This window comes from Urocampus carinirostris, chromosome 18 (genome assembly GCF_059441175.1).
Source record: "Urocampus carinirostris isolate Australia breed hairy pipefish chromosome 18, RoL_Ucar_1.0, whole genome shotgun sequence".
Taxonomy (NCBI): domain Eukaryota; kingdom Metazoa; phylum Chordata; class Actinopteri; order Syngnathiformes; family Syngnathidae; genus Urocampus; species Urocampus carinirostris.
In genome coordinates, this window is record NC_142366.1 from 11620856 (window position 1) to 11644244 (window position 23389).

A 23389-nucleotide genomic window follows, 5' to 3' on the forward strand; every position below is an offset into this window, starting at 1 on the left:
AAGCTAAGCGTGGCATTACTTCAAAAACGTCTTGTGCCACGATTACATGCTATCGAAACAAGATTGAATCATTGAAACCTTCAATGAAGATAATCAAAAATTAAAAACATTTGAAAAGAAAGAAATCAGATATCCCAGACTGCCAGGGACGAAAAAGGAGACTGTTGTACCTTCAACTCACTCCTCCACACATCTTTTTTCTACAGTTAGGCTGTCAATGCTAATAGCTAGATAAAATAAGCATTCTCCCACATCCCAAAGACTTGAGAAAAAGTATTTGGGCCGTCTTTGCCCTAATTAGGGCTGTGCCACATTGCTGTAGTAATAAAGATTCTAAGGTGACTGGGACAAACCATACCTGGAGGACAAGTGGTTCCGGGTTGAACGCCAAGGTCATGAGAAGCTGCATTCTCTCAGTGTCCTTAAGATTTTTGAGGAGAAAGCTGCCAGAGTCTTTTGTCTCGGCGTATCGCCGGACTACGCGGTCCAGCAGCCGCTGAGAAGGACAGTGCACCAGGTCCGACCAGCCCTCTACCACCTCTGGAGTAAGGAGTCGAACGTCACCATTGATCCTGGCAAACTCAGTCTTGTACATGGCCTGGATGATGTCACAGCGTGGCCTGCCAGTGGCCCTTTTACAGATCTTCTGATCTATCTCTGTCAACTCCTGGTTGGAGCCCAGCCGCTTCAGTACAATACGGCGCGTGCCTTCCCTGGGCTCACCGTACTGGGCGAAGTAAACATTCTTGACGTTGAATATGTCCAGGAAGCGCAGGCGCCCCCACGTCTCGAACGAAACCTGGCCGTTCATGAATTTGCGGCACCAGCTTGTACCAAAGCAGGCAGGGCACTTGTTGAGGTTGATGAAGCGACGGTCTGTCAGCTCGTTCTTTTGGAACGAAGCAAATAGATTGTGGGTGTTCATCAGCAGGATGACAAACAGTCCCACCACAAAGAGGAGCTTTAGACAGCGGTACATGCGGCCGAGTTTTAGAGGAAGGAAGCGCAGCATGATGGGGACAGGACCGAATAGGGCACGGGTAGTCTTGCAGGATCTGGTGAAAGGAGGAGGTATCCAGATGGTCTTTGACGAGTTTACTTTAATGCCACTTTGTCATGGTGCATCAGGTTGGCATCTAAAGCCACAAGATCGGGCAAGGTTGGCAGTCCCTGGAAATTGCTGGTGAGTCATGTTCAACCAGCTTCCCGTTTATGGCAACCTTTCAGCCAGAAAGCCTCTAAAAGAATTAAAAGAAAGCAAAAGAAACTCATTAGAACAATAAAAAGGAAATCACAGAACTGTAGCTATCCATTTTGTTCTTGGCTTACTTGTAAATGGCTACTTAATGTGCAATACCCCGCAAGAGGCCCATTGCTGAATACAAACAATTGCTAAAGAAAGTCCAATTGTTTTGGTTCATTTGAGAGCTTTCTGTAACTTTGTCCATAGATGAGATGGCACAAAGCCAACGCAATAAAGCTGCCAGTGCCTATTTGAACATTCTCTCTCTTGCGAAAGCATTTTATCTACGATTGCAGTTAAAGCATTAAGAAAGGATGGGTACGGTTATTAAGTCAGATAACAAATGAAAAGTAAAGCAGTGTTCCTCTCCATTCCGAATAGGCAGCCAAATGTTTTAGTGCTCCAATTGTAACTTCCTGAGATGCACAAATCTCTTTTTGCATTGCCAAGAGAGAAAAACTCAATCTTTGATTATGGTTTTCCTGTTTTTATAAAGCTAGGCATCTTTAAAAAAGTCACTTGTTAACATTTTCAAACTTATAATTAAATATAATATATATATTTACCAGGTAAAAACTTCTCGTGCAAAAGCTGACTTCAAGAAATGAGCGCAGATTAAAGATAAGACAATCTCGGATCAAGGGCGAGCGACTTCAGCTAAAACCAAATCGTGTTAGATTCCCAATCAGCTTTTGAAGTGCTTTGAGCTTTAAGATCTTTGAAGAAACACAATAGGGCCGGCCATGCAAATTAGCCGTCTTCAATTAGAGCTCATTAGGACATGCTTATTAGGACAGCAGACTATAGAGAGGGTGCGGCAAACGAGCAGGCGGATTAGCGTTGCCTGCATGCAGACTGATTCCTCGTGTTCGGCCCACATCTCGGCGGCGAAGAGCTGGAGATGGCGGCGCTTGAAGCAGCTGCAGGGCCTCTGATAAGAAACTACCCCTATTGTTGTCTGAACCTACCTAGGCCAATTTAGCTAAAAATAAAAAGATTCCAATTAAGGGGAAGTACAGCTGCACCCAATTTTTTCCCCAAGACGAAACGAGATTTATACATGGTCCGTAAAGCCTCTGTGCACATATAATGTACCATAAACAAGATGGAGAGCCTGAATGGTGATCAGTCACATCCAGGTGTCATTCACTGATTTATGAAGTCATAAAAAAACATGACCACTTTCATTGCTTACGAGTGAATAATGTTGAGGGCGCATTTAGTATACATTGTCAGCACCACAATACAGTGAGTTATGTCAGAGAAGTAAACGTACAAGGTAATGCTTTACGCCATTTTCTGAAAAATAGGAATACACAGAGCAAGCTAAAAAACGTGAAAAAAATAAATCTCAGCATCACGCTGACTTCTAAAAAATGTCTACAGTGTGATGAATGAACCGTAAGTAGAATAAGCTTTCAAGATCAGCGCCCAATCTTGCTTGTGCTAAAAAGCCAACTCGATTTTTTGACAGGGTCCCCCCCAAAAATCTATTCCTCTATTCAGTTGGGGAAGAAAATAAATTAGTGGAGAGAAAATAAAACAACAAAACGTTGACACCTTCTACATTTCACTACAAGGAGTGGGGGAGCGAATAGCTCGGGGTTGTGGGGGAGGGGGGGCTGTGTTGCTTTAAGATATCAAATCAAAGCCATTTAGCTTCTCATAAAGGCGGTTAGGACATCAATGTGGCAGTCGAGATCCTAGGAGTAGATAGGAGAATTAACTAAGATCAGCAAGAGGCTCCACGGGAGCAGGTAGAAGTCACTTAACTCTCAAAGCAGTGACCATTCCCAAACGGACCGAATAATGAGATGCGCGAGCAGGCGGCTAACAAGCTAACACGTAACGTCTCAAGAGAACAAATGTTAGGCTTCAATTACCTACGGAGCGTTACCTGGATTATGTCAATGACCGTGTTAATTGCAGAGCGCTCGCGGCAGTTTTTGTGCCTTAGCAGGAGCCGAACAAGGGGTGAAAGCGTCGGCCACGATACCAGCGCAAATAAACTAAAGGCTGGCCTCTGCGTGACCATCTAAAACGGGTATGAAAAATCCATCTGTCTGCTGCTCTGACAATAACAATAACCACAAAAAACATTCAGCCTTAATGCAAGCCTGGAAACGGCAAGCCATAATGTGGGTATTATACCCCTTTTGTTTGGCTGCTGCTCATAAATTTTACACCTGCAAAGCCGTTAAACTCGCCGTCTTTACAGTGTTCAATCATGGCTCGTAGTACACAGAAAGCTTAGAATCTTTGGATTGGAAAAGTTGTGACGAGGGTAAAGGAGACTTAAAGCTCTAAACGTTAGCTGGTCACCCTTTATTCTACACCAAATGTTGCCTATCGGAGCTGAAAGGCAGGCCCAGATACATTCATGGTTGCAAATAAACCTCATTGTGCCCGGTGTCAAATTAGCCTCTCTATTGAGTCTCACCTCGGCGACGCTGTGTCTCTTTAGGCGTTCAACTCAAAGGGAGGAGGTTTGAACAATACAGAGTGTAAAAACTTGTTTAGAGTAGGCAGCAAATTACACAAAGTTGGGAGGAAGGGAGGAAAATGGGAGAGGGGGTTGCTTTATTTTTTTCTACACAGAGCATGAAAGGGGCAAAGTAAGGCAGGCAAATCAAAGGATGCCCCGCTCCTCATGCATAGGGAATGAACCTCACATGCAAAATGCAAGTTTCCAGTCAGGGCAGATGCCAAGAGCTGCAAAATGCCTCGTTACCGGGCACGATAAAGAGATCGCTAGGCACAGTATTGACTTAAAACGGAATCACAAAGGTCGCAATGGGCAGCTGATGATGAGGGGATATTCTAATATTTCACCTTGTCTTCGGCGTTGAGGTTTGACAAGATAAGCCTGATAAAATAGGGTATTTCCTCCAAGGATAATCTTCTTGGTTGTTCGCCGAGTAAAACTGGATCGAGATTAAGATATTAGCGGGCTCGGATGATTTGGGATAAACCAATTCCCCTCATGGCACCTGAGGTGAACTTTTAAGATAAAATGTGGGCACAATACCAATGGGTGAAATCACGTCGTCACATGTTTTAGTGTCTAAAACTATTGATCGTTTGATGGTCAGACGCTGATCTCTAGTGCAAAAATCAGTGATTCTCAGTAAGCTGTTCCTTTTTTTTTTATTTCTGCACATTTTTTCTTTGACCCAGAGACGCCTCCAAATCTATTTGCACTCGTTTGGGATCTAAAACTCATCCAGATAAGTCGATCTCAATTGATCAGAGAACCAATCCAGATTAATATCCTGACCAAAACAATGTACAGTCCCTTGGATTATGATCGAGATCTATTAGCATGGCAACAAAGCAAACAATTTGTAGCTAATGGAATGTACCAACGTTTACATAGTCTATTGCAGGAAAGGTGTATTTACTTAATAGAACTATATAAAACCGAGGGGCCATTTGCGGTCCACCAATTTTTTTTCATAAAATGTCTTGATTGATAACTACTGGCTTGTCTTGCACATAACATTACAGTTTATCTTAGATTAAGGGCTATACAAATGAACACTAATTGAGTGTAACTGCATTCATGTCTTTTCGGCTGTGTTAGTGTACATCAGTGATAAAACGTGGGTTCTGATGCCACCTTATGAATAGAACTTAACTACAAACCAAGGACCATGTACAGATACTTCAGTCAGTCTTGCTAATTTTTACTGTGTGTAGTGTCAATATACCATAATGGGAACAAATACTGAAGCTCCCGAAGCGTTAAAACACTGTTTGCTAGCGGCTTCAGCTGAAAGATCAGACGAGGTTTCCACTTTCCCACCCCGGCTGTCATTGCGACGCGAGGCTCCAGTTGCCAAGGTTATCTACTGGGGGAAGTCAATAATGTTTGATCGCAAATACAAAAAAAAAAACTCACAAGAGCAGGAGTGAGAGCGGCTGGCAATGACAGAAGCTTTTCAAACTCCTTGTGGAACATTAAGTCTTGAAAAAAATCTGCATCAATGAACTGCAGCCTCCCTTCTCTCCATGTGACATTATTAATCCAAGGATATACTGTGTTTGTTTTGAAAGATCTCGGGGTTACAACTTCTGTTTGAGGACCTCATGTTTGTTGAGATTTAAAAAGATTTACCTCTGTTTAAAGGATCAAGCACATCAAACGTCAGGTAAAATTTTAAAAAAGCCAATACAGTAATGATTCATTCAGTCCTGTATCAGCACGAAAACCAATCCAAAAATATTATTAAATCATTTAAAAAGCTTAGCATGTTGCCACGGTATTATTTTGCCTATGATGCGCCTAACCAAGCGGTTATGACACCTCCTAGACTCATGTGACTAATTATTCATACTGTGCATCGGCTCATTGATTAAAGCATTTAACTTTTTTTTTTTTACTTCAGGACTTGATGGTAAATAGCAAAGTTTGTCTTCCTAGGAGAGCTTTGAAGCTGGAACTACATGGCACCCCAGCCACCATGCGTCCTAAATAACAGTTGTCACAAATATGCCCATGTGAGGGGCAACAATGAGAGTATATAATACAAGTTAGGGTCCATTGTGCGGCCAACAAAATTTGTTTTCTGCAGGTGGCGTGGAAGTTTCATTTGTATGACAAATGAATACGTTAAAACGCTCGATTTTTTTTTTGCATCACAACATTTTTCTCTGACGAATAAGCAAGTTGAGTCATGCAAATAAGGAAATTAATGTAAATTTAAATGGCAAATGGATTTCAAATTTGTTAAGGGTTCTTATCAAGATGATGTTCCAAATATTGACAGGGTGAGGACAGAAAATGGGGACGGACTCACAGGATTTACATTTATTAACTTTTTTTTTTTTTGCATTACATACTGTTATAGCAACATGTGATCCTGCAATTTATGTAGAAATGCAACATTTAAACAATTACTTGACTTATAATCGCTTACAAAAACAACTGACTAATTTAATATTCATGTAATTGCTTTGATTCAAAAGAAGTCATGGCAATATTAGCTTCTCAAAAGTGCACATTCACCACTATAATTTTGGCTCTTTCGTGATAGACGGCAAATGTTCCTTGTGTTCAATCAAGATCAAACATTTAGCTGACGTTGATACCAAAACGTATTGGTGACAGTTAGATCAATTTCACAATTATTGTAAACTCATATTACTGAGCAGGGATATTATTTTTTAGAATTATTGGTCAGATTGGGATCTTTTTAAAACGTATTTTGTAGGTAGATTGTTTTGGTCGGATTTAGACATTTACTTTACTTTGGGGGGGTGTTTATAATACATATAGATATGTTTTTGTATATGTGAAATTTTCTGACATGGGAAAGGTTAACTAATGATAATGGTTTTCGAGCAACATTGACTGAAATAAAAAGTATTTTAGCGTATTCTATTCATCGAAAAAAATTAGATTGGTCGTGTGTTTTGTTGCAGTCCTATTTTTTAAAAAGTTATCTTGAATCATTTATCCTGCATTTAATTTATCACAATACCATACAAATCCAAGTGTTTTAAGCGAGCATCCGGTGACTAAAAATGTTGCTGTGTTGTTGCAAAAGAAGGTCACGCGTATAGTGGGGATGTGGGCATCAGATAAGAAAATGTTCTTATCGGTTTATTTCATCAAAGACAATGCAACAAAAGTGTCACGCGAAGCCTCGTGCATGGGAAAAACACACAGAGCTTTGTAAAAAAAATTACATGGACTAAAAACACTAAATTTGAATAGGTGAAATTGAAGCACAAAAACCGACATCAACAAACCTGCGTGACTTTTCCTTCTTTCCTGGTGAAGTGTGGGGAAAAACGTCTCTTCTTCTCACTGAGTCATTCTTCAAAGTTGTGTTGAAGGGTGATCGAGACCCCAACGAGGCAACAAAAGACGATAAAAGCTAGTTTCGATTGAAGTTTTTGTTTCCCATCGATCACCACACGCGAGCTTCTTCCCTTTCCCAGTTAGCGGCTCCCCCTGCCCCCGTGCATTTAGCCAGCTAGCCCGCTAGCCCAGTGATAAACAGTTCAGTAATAGGCTCTTAAGTCTTTGTAATGCAGTTTTTTCGGCGTCCTCCACGCGAAATAGTCGAGCCTGACATGAGTGTCCTTCGTGGGGGTTAGATATGGCTTTCTCCTCCGCTCTTCTCGTCGGAGTAGCTGTTCACTACTCGGTTCGTCTAACCACAATAGATTCTCCTGAGACTCTTTTCCAACAGCAGCCGTTTTGCGACAGCCGCCGTCTGTTTACGCTTGCGTTGCCATGGGGACTTTTCCAACGGGAACGCCTCCCGCTAAGTAGAAGTTTGGCCTCAGTAATGCCGCATTTCTATCAATTTAACTCTCGAATTTTATCAAACCAATTCTGTTGTATTGAAATAGTAATGGAAGATCCAAATGTTTTAGAATATGTGCTCTAACGGCTTGGCTGACTAAAAAGCCGGCTCTTTCTGCTCCCAAACAGCTCCTCAGATGTATTTTGTGCCTTCATACCTACTATTACCAATTATTATGTTACAGTATGCACGAAACGACTTAGAAAAGGGGGAGAATAAAGCAAAATAAATAAAAAAAGAAAGCAATTAAACAAAAGGAGAAAAACCAAGGGGGAAACGAAAAAACAAGAAAAAAAGTAAAAAAACAGGAATAAAGAAACAAGAGAAGAAAAAAGAAGAATACAAAAATTGAAAATTGTGAAAAATAAGAAAAATGCAGTACAAATAAGTAAAAACCTAGGAAAAAAGAAGCAAAAGAAGAAAAAATTGAAATGGATAGCAAAATGTTATACCGACAAATAATATTCAAAATGTAAACACGCTTTTCAATTTTTTTTTAATGAATGTGTTTTTGGTTACATATTTAAACATGATAGACATTGCCTAAGTTATATATAATATGCATAAAGGTGGCGTCTGTAACTTCAAAATGTTCTTGCTGACGCCATCTTCTGGCTGTAATCATCATTGCAGCCTCCGTCTAACTGCTTCCGTGGCAAGTGCACGTACGAATCTCTCTTAGACGGGCTCAAATAAACACTTCTTTCTTCATCTTTTTTGAGATTTGGGTTGGCATTTGGACTCTTATTTTCATACTTGTACTATTTTCAAACTGAAAAAACAAAAGACTACGACCATGAGTGTGAAATTACACTTCTCCTCCTCATCCCCCTACCTTCTATCCTCCAGCGTAATGCGCTCCGCAGCCGGAACACTGATTGGTCCATGGGGTGGCGCACTTTACTTTGTATGTGTGTAAAGGTAGTAACTTTTGTGTTGTCAGACAGGTATCTGACCCAGAGGGGCATATCTCACGGTTTCCATGGTGCTCAATTGGCCCCGCCCGTGTGGCGCCTTGACAGATTGGCTTTCCATCTTTTTAAGCTCAGTGCTCTCATTTTTCCTTTGTCGGTCCGTCAACGAACCTCTGCCCCGCAAGACGTGGGGTTTTGACTCGGTCCTGTTCCCTGTTGGCATTCCCTGTCCGGTATTGTTCTCGTTTGTTTTTGTCCTGTTTAATATCTGTTTCCAGTTTTGTTCCTGTCTATTTTGGTCCTGTTTATTATTCTCTTCACTTTTCGTTCCTGTCTTGTTCGTCCTGTTTCTTTTAGATATCCTGTTTCATTATCTATCCTGTCTGCCCCGCCCTGTCCGGTATCGACCCCATTTGTCTGATATCAACTCGGGCAATTGGTATCGATCTCGTCGGACTCTGGATTTCTATCATCTCACGCCAGACTGCTGCTAACGTGCATGACTCCCCATTTCCCGTAAAATAAAAGGCTTGTGTGAGTATGTCACACGTTTGGGTCCTGATCCTGTTCTGGTTCATGACAGCATAAGGTTTTGATTAATGTTGAAGTTCGGCCCTATACAAAACTCCTGAGATATCCGTATGCCGGGGTTGAATTAGGTTACTCTACGCTAAGCTGGTTTGTCGTTGTCGTTGTTTTGGCCAGTGTTTCTTTTGTAATTGGCGTTCAAAGGAAGTCAGGTAGAAAAAAGTTGTTTCTTTTAGTTACCTTGCAAACTGTTCACAGCGTACTTCAGATCACTTTAAATCAACTATAAAGCCCCAGTCACTTCAGGTAACATTTACTACGTCAGCCTAGCTCTGCCCGGCATACGGATATCTCAGTAGTTCTGTATAGGGCAGAACCCCTTCAACAGGCGCAGTGAAAAAACAATAGGCTCTTTGAACTCATTGGGCATCGTTAACACATACTTAATAGAGAAAATATGTATATTTTAAACTATTTAAGGAAACCTTTAACCATGCACCCCAACCACTTTTGAAATTAAGAATCTCCCCTTGTGTTGAGTTAAACATGACATAATTATCATTTTGGTTTCTACTTTATCCTTTCATGTTTTTCCCCGCACTTTCTTTTCCCTTGAAAATAGTTAACTTAGTATTGCCATTTGACTGTTTCATGACAATCTGGATTGTAACGATACAAAGTTCAATTTAAAACAGCCTTAAAAAATATTTGTATCCATCTATATATTGATAGGTAGATAGATAGATAGATAGATAGATAGATAGATAGATAGATAGATAGATAGATAGATAGATAGATAGATAGATAGATAGATAGATAGATAGATAGATAGATAGATAGATAGATAGATAGATAGATAGATAGATAGATAGATAGATAGATAGATAGATAGATAGATAGATAGATAGATAGATAGATAGATAGATAGATGGATGGATAGATAGATGGATAAATCTTGCTTAATAATAAAGTTGCTGCAAGTTTTTTTGTTAAATTTTTGTTACAAAATATCTACCGATTGAATAAATATTTTTCTATTTAAAAAAAAAGCAGGAGCATGTTTTTGTAACCGACACAACACTTGGACTCTTTCGTCCTTGAGACGATGTTATTACTATCGTAATCAGAGAAGTAATGCACATGCCAAACACAATCCACACAATCCGATGACAAATTGATTAATTAGCGGTTAATGGCTGGCTCGTTCCTGGTCAATAGGACAATGACAGCGGCGGCTGGATATTTTTTGTCTAACCACTGTACGCTGACTTCAAGCTTTGAATGCAGCGTGAATTTGTTGGCCGTCGCCGCCATCTAAAGGTGAATATTGAAAAAGCATGTGGAGTCTATTTTTGTGGTATTTCTTTTTTGTTTGTTTTTTAGTTTTTGCGAAGCTTTTCCACTATTTTCTAAGGCACCAATGGTAAAGTTTGAGTTTTACGAGGAAAACCAATGCAGCACGTACTATTGAGAAAGAGGTCAATAAAATTAGAATTACAATTAGAATTGCCTTTATTTTTAATGATCACAATTCACAACGTAGTGAACATTACCTAATAAAGAAAGAAAAATATTTTTAGGATAAAAAGGCAAACAATTACAAGGTGGTGCCAACGGATAAGGCCAGAAATATTTAAAAAAAAATCATAAGAAGAAAAAAACTGGAGAGCCATTAACTCCTGCTTCTATGTGCACCTCCATCTTGAATCATCAAGAACTTTTTTGGTGGTTTATTTTAATCCAATAGGGTCTGAATTGGGGTAACTTTTCTCAAAGCTTGTTTTTCTTTTGTAATTTTGTTATTCAAAATTGTTGTAAGAGAAACTGAATTCATATTATTTTTACATTTACTTTGTATCCTAAGCCCCTTAAACCTTTTAAAAATGATATTAAGATTATTTAGATTATTGATTAAGTTATTTCATATGAAACACCCCCCACACCCCACACTCCCAAACATTTTTTGTAGTTTATAATATACTCCAAAGACGAGTTGAATCTGTGAAAATATCCACAAGGAATGACAGATCCGATGAAGTAGATGCACATGAAAATAGACCGCAATTGAATTTCCCTGCAAATAGAATAGTTTGCATTGCTCTTTAATGTTATGTATCTTATTATATTATATTATTCTCATCTCATCTCATTAGCCATACCGCTTATCCTCAGTAGGGTCGCGGGGGGCTGGAGCCCATCCCAGCAATCATCGGGCAGTGGGCAGGGGACACCCTGAACTGGTTGCCAGCCAATCGCAGGGCACACAGGGACAGACAACTCATTCGCTCATTCACACCTAGGGACAATTTGGACCGGCCAATTCACCTGAAATGCATGTCTTTGGAATGTGGGAGGAAACCGGAGTGCCCGGAGGAAACCCACGCAAGCACGGGGAGAACATAAAAACTCCGCACAGAAAGTCTGGAGCTGGATTTGAACCCACGACAGGTTCCCATGACATGAACTGTGCCGCACAAGCGCTAAGCACTGCGCCGCCGTGCTGCCTTATTATATTATTTTCCTCTTTAAATTATGTATTACATGATTACCCACATCTAAACACGTTGCATACAATACGTCGCAACATTGATAAAAAGGACAATTCAATTCAATATAAATCACATTTGTTTTGGTGCTCTTCCTGTCAGGACCAGAACGGAAATCGGACCCAATTGTGTTACGTGTCTCACAAGTTTTATTGAAAGAAAGAGGAAGGGCTACGGCCACGACCCGGTGTTCGCTGGACGCGGGAAGCAAGTCGCTTTCGTATTCGGATTTTGATCCGAACACGGAAGTGGATCTTCTGTCGCGAGCGATGGCGGTGTCAGGGACGGAAAAACTGGTCGGTAGCCGGGACTGGGAGAGCAAGGCATGGTCAAAGTCGGAAACGAGTCGTAAGCCAGTACGGGAGAGTAGACGTAGTCGGGGAAAAAGAGAGGTCTTAAGCCGGGACAAGAGAGCAGACGTGATCAGGATCAAAACAGGTCGTAGCCGGAGACAGACGGCAGCAAAAACGGGACAGGTGGGAGTCAGGGTCGAAAAAGACTTGCCTAGTATACACTGAGGTTCGCAGACGGACTGACAACATGGGACTGACAGGACTGGGTTCAAACAGTGACAGGAAGCCAATCAGAACCTGCAGCGGCTGGCGCCAAATGAGCGAGCACAGGTGATTCCCATCAGAAATCATGACACATCCAAAGTTGCATTAATTTTTAAATTTTTTTCATAAGTCTATTCTATTCATTCCACGCCTGAATTCGATGATTTGTTTGTGTGCGAAAATTAAACTGTCCCTGCAGATATTTTTCTAAATTAATATTCTAAATTTCTTTCTATGAGATATGGGAGAAAATAATTGTTAATGTTTGATTGCATTCCATCACTGGAGAGTATGATTTGGTTTTGTTTGTTTGTTTGTCTGACCATGCAATGATTTGAATAAGACGATATATCCATTTTCTTTTCAATGAGGCCTTTGCAAATTCATCCATCCATCCATTATCCGCACCGCTTATCCTCAGTAGGGTCGCGGGAGTGCTGGAGCCCATTCCAGCTATCCTCGGGCAGTGAGCTGGGGACACCCTGAACTGGTTGCCAGCCAGTCGCAGGGCACACAGGGACAGACAATTCGCTCCCCTCATTTACACCTAGGGACAATTTGGACCGACCAATTAACCTTACATTCATGTTTTTGGAATGTGGGAGGAAACCGGGGTGCCCGGAAGAAAACCCACGCACGCACGGGGAGAACATGCAAACTCCAGACAGGAGGTTCGATTTCATGACCTCAGAACTGTGCCACACACGCGCTAACCACTGCGTCACCGTGCTACCGCATTTGCAAATATTTTAAAAACTGCATATTTTAAAAAGTAGTCAAGAACAAATACTTGAGTGATTAACCATACAAATCCGAAGAGATTTTCTTAAACAAGTCACATAGACGTGATTAAAATCCAGACTACTTGTTGCCTGTGTGTCAGAGTGATATTTTCTAACAGGTGGAGGGAAAATGGTGACCCTTGTCCTTTGCAAATTACCTATGCCAAGTGCAACTCCCCATTTCGCTTCTCCCTCATTAGCGTACGTTCGTGCACAAAGGCCATTACGCCGGCCGCAACCATTCCGTGTTGACTTCACGCCATTAAGTCTAATTCATAAGGGGAACTTGCAGGGGGCAGATAAAGATTTCATTGCATTACAGAGTCCATTATGCGCCACGGGGGACTTTGTGGTCCGATAAAATATGGCGTGCTATTCGGCCTAAGGGGCAATTATTGTGCACGGCGTGCTGCCGTACCCGGCTGTGTCACAGGTGACCCTTAAAATAAGGCCATGAGTGTTGTGCATAATTTATAAGTGAACAGTGTCTGTATCCGAATAACAAAGACGTTGTCATGCAGTTGCGGATAAGGAAGTCATAAAATCTATTCTGTAATGAAGGTAATTGCACTGGCATGAGCATTTTAGAGCCTTACAGCAATACTACCATAAATAATGAGAGGGAAATAGTGACTCTTACAGTGTGTTTGTTATGCTCCCTCCTTAAAGGTTTTTTTCCTCTTCTTAATGTAGAGGTTTTTCCCTTGCCCTCATGTAGGTTTCAGATAAGGAGATGGTGTAATGGTAGTCTGTAGTCTGAACAGCCCATTGAGACACCATGTGATTGGGCTTCACAAATAATCATTCTCTTGACTTGACTTTACTGAATCAAATATACACTAATCTCTCATGTTTATATTTGCCTATGTACACATAGTTTGAAATCTCATTGGAAGACATTCAGAACATTAAGTGAGTGAAGCATCTAGACTTATATATATATATTCCAATTTCGGTGCGTTTGTGTGACTTATGGGCTCCAAAACGGCTGAATCGTTAATCGTGAAAATTTACACGGTATATAGTTTAGGCTTCTGGGAATGTTTTTGGCTAAGTTTTGTGTGACAAGGCTCCCCCAATAAATACCAACAAAATCGATAAAATATCTGGTTTTGTGTACCAGTGGCTCTGAAGCTGCCTGCAGTCATGCGGCTTTTTGACACTCCTTGGAGGCTCCATGCCGCTTTTTCTACAAACCACGGCCCCAACAACCTCGCCCAAGTAGAATGCCCTGCAACGCCAAGCCCAACAATGCAGGGCCATTATGTTTGTCTTTTCAATCCCAAAAAGCAATTTTTTTATTTGCAGCAATATTTAATGAAAATATTTTTCTGGTTTCATGATTGATTTTCGAGGAGCTGTACGGAATTTGGATATTTTTGACTCCCTGCCCTTATCTCTTGACTTGTGTCATCATTGGTGCCTCAGTCAGCTTGTTCATGATGCACATGCAACTCCACGCCTTACTTAGAAGCGCACAGATAAACTCTTCCTTTTTTAATTTTTGGGAGGTTTGGGTGGGCATTTGAACTCTACTTGCCTTTTCTTACCTTCAACATTTTATGCTACACTAACAAATGTAAGCAGAATGAAAACCTGAAGGGACGAGCATGACATTACTCTCCAACACATAACCACCCTACCTGACCCTCTATTTCGCTTGTCTAAGGTGTTCTGCCCCAGACAGCTTCGCTAAAAGTAAGATAAAAGTAAGAAGGCGCAGTAGAAAATAAACTACAAGGGATTTTTGAACTCAACTCACCATTTTTAACACACACTTAATTAAAGAAAACATTTTACTTTCAACTTTTAAAGGACACCTCAAACAACACACCCCACCTTTGAGTCGTTTTAGAAAATTAAGATACTTAAAATGAAAATAACTATGTGCTATATTCCATCTCATTGATTTATCATTATTTTGCAGGAAAAATAGGTTAAATAAAGCTACACATCAGAAGAAATTAAGTACTATTTTTTTCATTTTCTGTATTATTTTAATTTATTAAAAACAAACATTAAACTAGAGTTAAAAAAAAGATTAGTGAATCCCTAAAATAAAGTTTTTTTAGTGCACTGCAAAAAAAGTAATAAAAAAGAAAAATAATTTTTAAAATGAGCAATATTTTAGCAATAATCAGCATTGTTGCTGACACATTTTTATCCTCCTGTACTGAAATATAACTTAAGAGTGACTTGACGTGATCTGCTAGCTAAACATTTTTATTATCTGCAGCTAGTATTTCATGTAGTTTAAATTAAGCTAGGAATTTTTTGACCACTGCAATAATTTTGATTTCGATAACTCTTGTAAGTTCAATGTAGCTGCGCTTAACATGTGTTTCCGTAGTTTCCCTTTACCATATTTTGATTAGGAATCAGTGATTTGACATGATCTGCAAATTAAAACTATTTGTTATTGGATGGCAAATGTTCCATGCAGTTTCATTTTAAGCAGGAATGTTTTGGCCACAAAAAAAAATGTTTTGATTCCGATAGTTCTTCAAGGCTCGATGTACAGTGGCTTGCGAAACTATTTGGCCCCCTTGAACTTTGTGACCTTTTGCCATATTTCAGACTTTAAACATCAAGATATAAAACTGTAATTTCTTGTGAAGCATCAACAATAAGTGGGACACACTCATGAGGTGGAACACACTTTATTGGATATTCTAAACTTTTTTAACAAATAAACGAAAAAGTAGGTGTGCAAAATTATTTAGCCCCTTTACTTTCAATGCAGTAAACTCTGTCCAGAAGTTTATTTAGGATCTCTGAATGATTCAATGTTTATCTAAGTGACTAATGATGATAAATTGAATCCACCTCTGTGTAATCAAGTCTCTGTATGATAGACCTGCACTGTGATAGTCTCAGAGGTCTGTTTAAAGCACAGAGAGCATCATAAAGAACACCAGGCAGGTCCAAGATGCTGTTGTGGAGAAGTTTAATGCTGGATTTGGAGACAAAAAGATTTCCCAAGCTTTAAACATCCCAAGGAGCACTGTGCAAGCAATGATTTCGAAATGGAAAGACCACAGGAAATTGACCAAGATCGGGCCGCCCCCCTGAACTTTCAGCTCATACAAGGAGAAAACTGATCAGAGATGCAGCCAAGAGGCCCATGATCACGTTGGATGAACTGCAGAGGTCTAGAGCTGAGGTGGGAGAATCTGTCTATAGGACAACAAGTAATCGTATACTGCACAAATTTGGCCTTTATGGAAGGATGGCAAAAAGGAAGCCATTTCTTAAAAATATCCATAAAAAGTGTTGTTTCAAGTTTGCCACAAAGTTTGTATGTTTAAGATCAGGTAATGGTGTAATTGTAATCCTGTGCACTCCTTTGAGACATTTTTGTGATTAAGGGCTATATTAATAGATGTGACTTGACTTGACTTGACAAGCCACCTGGAAGCCACACCAAACATGTGGAAGAATGTGCTCGGTCAGATGAGACCAAAATTGAACTTTTTGGCAACAATGCGAGACGTTCCCACTGTCAAACATGGTGGTGGCATCATCATGGTTTGGGCCTGCTTTTCTTATGCAGGGACAGGGAAGATGGTTAAAATTGATGGGAAGATGGGTAGAGCCGAATACAGGACCATTCTGTAAGAAAACCTGATGGAGTCCGCAAAATATTATTATTATAAAAGACCTGAGACTGCGACGGAGATTTGTCTTCTAACAAGACAATGATCCAAAATATAAAGCAAAAGCTTGAAATATATCCAAGAATGGCCAAGTCAAAGTCCAGACCTCAATCTAATTGAAAATCTGTGGAAAGAACTGAAAACCGCTGTTCACAAACGCTTTCCATCCAACCTCACTGAGCTCGAGCTGTTTTGCAAGGAAGAATGGGCAAAAATATTAGTTTCTCGATGTGCAAAACTGATAGAGACATACTCACTTTTTGTTTTTTTTATCTGTTAAAAAAGTTTAAAATATCCGATAAAGTGTGTTGCACTTCATGATTGTGTCCCACGTATTGTTGATGCTTCACAAGAATTTACAGTTTTATATCTTTATGTTTGAAGTCTGAAATATGGCAAAAGGTCACAAAGTTCAAGGGGGGGCAAATAGTTTTGCAAGCCACTGTAACTGTACTTATCATATTTTTTCTATAGTTTACCTTTGACGTATTTGGATTAGGAATCAGTGACCTGGCATGATCTGCAAACTAAGTATTCATTATTTGATGGCTATTTTTTCGTGCCGTTTAATTTCAACTAGGAATGTTTTGGCCACTGAAACAGTTTTGATTCTGATAACTCTTCAAGGCCCGATGTAGCTGTGCTTATCATATGTTTCCGTGGTGTCCCTTTGACGTATTTGGATTAGGATTCAGTGTGTACGAAAACAAAAGAAAACAACTCCATATTGTGCTATTGACATTGTAGCAATTTGCAGCTGGCTTTCTGTGCATTGCTAATCTGCTGAACGTCTGAGCACGAGTCTAGTAGACTGTCCTTATCCTAATTAATTCGCTGCCTTCTCATTTTGCATTACAGTCTTTATCATCTATGGAGGCCTTTCGTCGGGGAAGTAGACTAGAATGCTAATGCATGCATGACATTACAGGCCAGCCAAGGGACGTCAGGTTATGTAATCCATCTCGCCGTCGCCCTGGAGGTTGATAGCTGACATATGAGTTGATTGGTGTTTTTGGAGTCAAGGGGGGAGGGGTGTCAAATGAAATAGTCCTCTGGACAGTTATGAGGGAAAATGACAGAATGAAGCTGTTGTAAATAGTGACCTGCAGTGAATTACTTGTGTGAGACACGTGTCAATCAGTTTCAGTTATGCGAAATCACTGCTATGTCTGATTTTTATTTTTTTTTAAGACCTGTGTTGAGGTCACCCACTAACTTTCATGGAGCTATGCAAATTGTTGTGCAAAACAAAAGGGACAGCCTGCAAATAAATTAAAATACGATTATTCTATATCAGAAATGTGTGTAAAAATCATGACTTGTATACACTAGCTTTATATCTACTTGAAAAATAGGAGGAAGACACACTATTATATATATATTCTAGTTCTCTTGTTGCCTTTCTACGTTCCAGTGTATTCTTCTGATGGAGGCCTTACCACTTGCATACATGCAATGCCAGAGTGGCTAATAGGGAAGGATGTCAAGGTCAATGTTGGGCTGCCTGTGTGAGAAAAATAATTTCATCATGTATTTGTCACTTGCACTATCTAACATTACTCGTGCATTTATTCTCTAGTCAGCTATTTGGCAACATTCAGCGCAACAGATGAGGTGAGTTTTACCATTTGGGGGTATTCTGCTCTCCTACATTTTAAGTTGGTTTGGCCCACCACCGGGTGGCATGGCAGCTGAGTGGTTAGCGCGTCCACGGCACAGTTCTGAGGTCATGGATCAAGTCCAGCTACCGGCCTTGCTGAGCGGAGTTTGTATGTTCACCCCGTGCTTGCAAGGGTTTCCTGCGGGTACTCCATTTTCCTCCCACGTTTCGATATCGAAAGCATGCATAACAAGTTAATTGTCGTGTCCAAAGTGTCCCTAGGTGTAAATGAGCGAGTGAGTTGTCGATCTCTGTGTGCCCTGCGACTGGCTGGCAACCAATTTAGGGTGTCCCCTGCCTACTGCCCGAGGACAGTTGGGATGGGCTCCAGCACCCCCACGACCCTACTGATGATAAGTGGTGCATATAATGGATAGATGGATGGATGGCCCACAACCATTCTTTTTTTCTGTAGTGGTAAAATTAACACCGGACAGAATGAATGATGTGAGTCAGGTACAATGGAGGGCAGAAAGGGGCTCGTTTGAGCCAAAAAAGCCAGGAAAAGAAAGAGGAAAGCATTAAAAGTAGGACTGCTATCACTCATTTCACTTATCTTGCACCTGTCATCTGTGTGTCTCGGCTGTGTTCGGTCCTACGTGTTTGCAGAATTTATCAGTTAGGCAGCTCCACTCAATCAAATAAACTCGTAGTGATGGTTATTCCATGTCTATTTCGAGAAGCGGCTTTTTGGCTCGGCTCACTGCAGAGAGCCGATTCGCTTGGCTCCCAAAAGCCTCTTTATATTGTTTTTGTTGCTTTTAGCCATCTATTAAAGATTATTATTTAACATTGTCGATAAACTTACTTCTGTATGACGAAAAAAGCTAAAAGAGAAAAGAGACAATAGGGGTAAAAACAAAAACAACAACATAAGAAAAAAATAAAATAAAATATAGGCAAATGGAGATAATAGAGATTAAACTATCCATCCATCCATCCAATTATCTGCACCGCTTATCCTCAGTAGGGTCGCGAGGGTGCTGGAGCCCATTTCAGCTGTCGTCGGGCAGTGGGCAGGGGACACCCTAAACTGGTTGCCAGCCAGTCGCAGGGCACACAGGGACAGACAATTCGCTCGCTCATTGAAACCTATGGACAATTTGAACCGGCCAATTAACCTGACATGCATGTTTTTGGAATGTGGGAGAAAACCAGAGTGCCAGGAGGAAACCCACGCAAGCACAGGGAGAACATGCAAACTCCACACAGAAAGGTTGAATCTCACAACCTCAGAACTGTGCCGCACACGCGCTAACCACTGTGCCGCGGTGCCGCCCGAGATGAAACTATTATAAAAAAAAAGAAGTAAAATTCTGGATGAATCAAAGGAATACAAGGAAAATCAGAAAATAAAAAAAACAGGGAAAAAAAAGAAATGCTAGAAAAAAATACAAGTAAAAAGCTTGGGGAAAAAACAAAAGGTAAATAAGAAATTTCAAAGAAGTAAAAAAAGCATCTGTGGTGCAGATAATGGATGCATGGAAGGGTTTCAGCACCATTTTGCGACTTTTTAAGGTGCATTCAAAAGAAAAAAACATGTTTGGCAAGTTGAAGTAACTAATAAGTCAATTCTAAAATACGTACCGCACATTTTTCAAAAAACAAAGATGAATGAGAAATGATATACTTGATGGAAGTTTGCTGAACTCATTAGCGCAGACGCTACTCTGGCTTCAGTATCACGTTAGCATTTGCAGCTAACCAGAGTGTTTTTTTCTCATGGATGTGATTTGTTATGACGTATATTATTTTTGTTTGGATTTTCGGTTTTAGATAATTATTTGGTGAAGACGTCTATTCCTGCCTTTGACACTATATTCTTGTTAGGTAAATTAGGTCGTAAAATTAATATTGAAATCATGTCCTGAAATTAAAAAAAAAATGTATTCTAATTTTTTTTTTTTTTAGGATTACATTCTGCAAAAAGTGGAAACTACTCCAAATCTGAGCCAATTGTTACCTTTACTAATGAGTGCAATTCCCCTTATCAAGCAATCATGAACCTTACAAACACAAAGCGGCACCTGTATACCCACAGCATGATAGACTATGTAAGATAAAAGCAAAGATAATTTTGTGCAAAGAAGTCTATTTTATATACCAAATACACAACAAAAACAATATTTTCAGCATCTTTCTCAGTTCTTTTTTCTGCGTGCAGTAAATTCAGTGTTTGTTGTCATATGTGGCAGTTAAAATAGAAATCCTCGTTCAAAAATGATTATACGGCGTACACAATATCAAATAATGAAAAACGTCGAAAATACAGTGAAAATGTAAACATTTAAAGGTATCCTACTCCCTCAGAAATGAACGTAATAATCAGACATGGAAGTGCCTGTTGGTCGTTTAAACGCTAGATGTCGCCGTTAGGTTGCTTGTAATATATCTTGGGCGCTCCACGCAAAGGAGTACATGTCTTTTGTTTAGTTCATTTTAACTTTACATTTTAAAGAAAAAAGCTCCATAGGATTATACAGTATTGTGCTAAATTTCATCATGACGAATTTTTGGATTGTTATCTGACTTCTATTACTGCACTTGTGTAGCATGATCTCTGCTCTATTTTGATATCTATATTTTTCTATCATGGTAAAATCATTTTTCCGCAGCCTTTTTCTAACTAACTTGTATTTAAAGTCTCTCTTGAAACCCCTTGTTCTCTTCCCTTCTCAAGGGGAGGCTGGGATCATTTTGACAAGCCAGGTCACGTTCGCATTCTTTGACATGCTGATGTCGTTTGTTTTCCAGTGAAGGGGATACCGAGAGGAGTGTCATGGGAGCGACGGAGCTTCACCAACTCCATTTAGAAGCTGGGGTGTCTTTCGTCAGCCTGTCACTTGCCTCCTTTCCCATCACGAAGACGTGCTGTAAACGCGCTGCATGTCTGGGCCTAGCTATAGCTCTGTGAAAAAGTATTCGCCCCGAATGCAGTTTTGAAATGTTGGTTCCGTTTGTTAAGCACAAAAAGAAATCTAGGCCTATTCGGCCCTTTGTTCAAAAGTAATTGCCCTTCGAACCTAATGGTGAGTTGGGCCACCTTTGCCAGCAATAACAGAAATAAAACAGATAATTGGTATTGAGTTTTTCAACACGCAGTGGAGGAATTTTGGCCCACGCTTCTTTGCAAAATTGTTTTGAATTTGCCATATTGGAGGGTTTTCTAGCACGAGCTGGCTGTTTACAGTTACGCCACACCATCTCAATTGGATTTAAATCCATACTTTGACCTGGCAACTCCAGAACCTGTCACGACCAGAACGGAATCAGGACACAATTGCGTAACCTTTACCACAACTTTTATTGAAAGAAAGAGGAAGGGCTGCGCCCATAATTCAGTGCTCACTGGACACGGGAAGCAAGTTGCGCTCGCAATCGGATTGTCATCCGAATACGAAAGTGGATATTCTGTAGCGGGCGATGGCGGTGTCGGGGACGGCAAAACAGGTCGATAGCCGGGACAGGAGAGCAAAAACGTGGTCGGGGTCAGAAACGGGTCATAAGCCGGGACTGGAGAGCAGACATTGTCGAGAACAAAAACGGGTCGTAAGCCGGGACGGTAGAGCAGACGTGGTCGAGAACAAAAATGGGTCGCAAGCCCGGATGGGAGAGCAGACGTGGTTGGAATAAAAAAGCAGGTTGGATAACGGAGACAGACGAGGGGAAAACGGGTGCAAAAACGGGACAGGCGGGAGTCAGGGTCAAAAAGGCTTGCCTTGTATCAAGAGAGGTTCGCAGACGGACTGACAACAGGAGAGTGACAGGACAGGGTTTAAATAGGGACAGGGAGCCAATCAGATAGCCCGCAGCGGCTGGCGCCAAATGAGCGGGCCCAGGTGATTCAAATTGGTAATCATGACAGAACCTTCATTTTGTTTTGTTTTTTAGGCATTCGGAGGTGGACTTTCTGGTGTGTTTCCGATCGCTGTCCATCCGTATGATCCAAGGCGCTTGAGATTGAGGGCACAAACTGAGGGGTGGATTTTCTCCTCCGATCTTTTGGTAAACACAAGAATTCATTTTGTCAACCATAGCAAGTTGGCATGGTCCCGAGGCAGCAAATCAACCCCAGACCATCATACTGCCACCACCATGCTTTATTGTTGGCATCATGTTCTTTTTGTCAATTGCTGTGGCATTTTTATGTCAATGTCACAGGCTGAACACCTTCTGAGTTAATTTTTTGACTCATAAATCCACAGAATGTTCTCCAAAAGTCTAGAAGACAAACAAATTGCTTTTTGATAAGTGTGAGATGACTCTTTGTGTTCTTTTGTGTCAGCAGTGTTTCTTGCCTGGGAACTCTCTGATGCATACAATTTTTGGCCAGTGTCTTTCCTAAAGTTTAGTCAGGGAGGCCTGCTGTTTCTTGGATGTTTTTCGTTGTTCTTCTTGGATGAGCCACCATGGCACTCTTGGAGTAATCTTATTTGGTTGACCACTCCTTGGAAGGGTTGCAGCTGTTCCCAGTTTTCTCCATTTGTGGATAACGGCTCTGGCAGTGGTTCGCCGAAACCCTAGAGCCTTGGAAATGGCTTGGTGACATTTTCCGGACTGATAGATGTCAATCATTTTTTTCTAATTTCTTATGGAATTTCTTTGGATAATGACATGTCAATCGGGATTCTGGAGATTTTGTAGCCTACTTCACTTTGTTTAACAGATTCCATAAAAGTGATTTCTAAATTCAACACAGGCGATGGCAAGCAATTTTGGCCTGTGAAATTGAACTCAGATTTCCTCTACTGTGGTTAGTCACAGTTACGTTGTGATTTAACACTGGAGGGAGTCCGTCGAGGGAAAACTATTTCATTTAAGGCCAGATAGGCCTAGATTGTTTTGTACCTTAATAAATGGAATCAAAATTTCAAAACTGAATTATTGTCTCTGTGTGATAAAATTAGTTTCACGATCTTAAACCTTTGTGAGTGCTAGATCTGCAAAAAACACTGGATTCAGGTGGCAAACACTTTTTTCACGGCGCTCTACACCCCATTTCATGTCATTAAAGTGAATTTCCCTTCGGGGATGAATAAAGTATCTATCTATCTATCTATCTATTGCTGCTCAACCTTAATCATTGTAATGTTCAAACAGGCAACCGTTTTTATTTTATAAAAGATATGATACTACATCGGCCACAAAGCGCATGTAAAACATCAAAGCATGACACATTTAATGAT

At 40.5% G+C, this 23389-nt stretch overlaps 1 protein-coding gene across 1 annotated transcript in view; it reads right to left on the reverse strand.

The window, feature by feature from the left end:
• Positions 1 to 7414, reverse strand: part of dipk2ab (divergent protein kinase domain 2Ab) — a 45621-nt gene extending 38207 nt beyond the window's left edge. Inside the window, exons 1-2 of the mRNA XM_088322327.1 lie at positions 6998 to 7414; positions 359 to 1238 (exon numbers count right to left, since the gene is read on the reverse strand). Of these exons, the coding sequence (XP_088178453.1) occupies positions 359 to 1012 (654 nt within the window). The 5' untranslated portion in view covers positions 1013 to 1238; positions 6998 to 7414. The remainder of the gene's footprint in view (positions 1 to 358; positions 1239 to 6997) is intronic.
• Positions 7415 to 23389: the final 15975 nt, after the last annotated feature.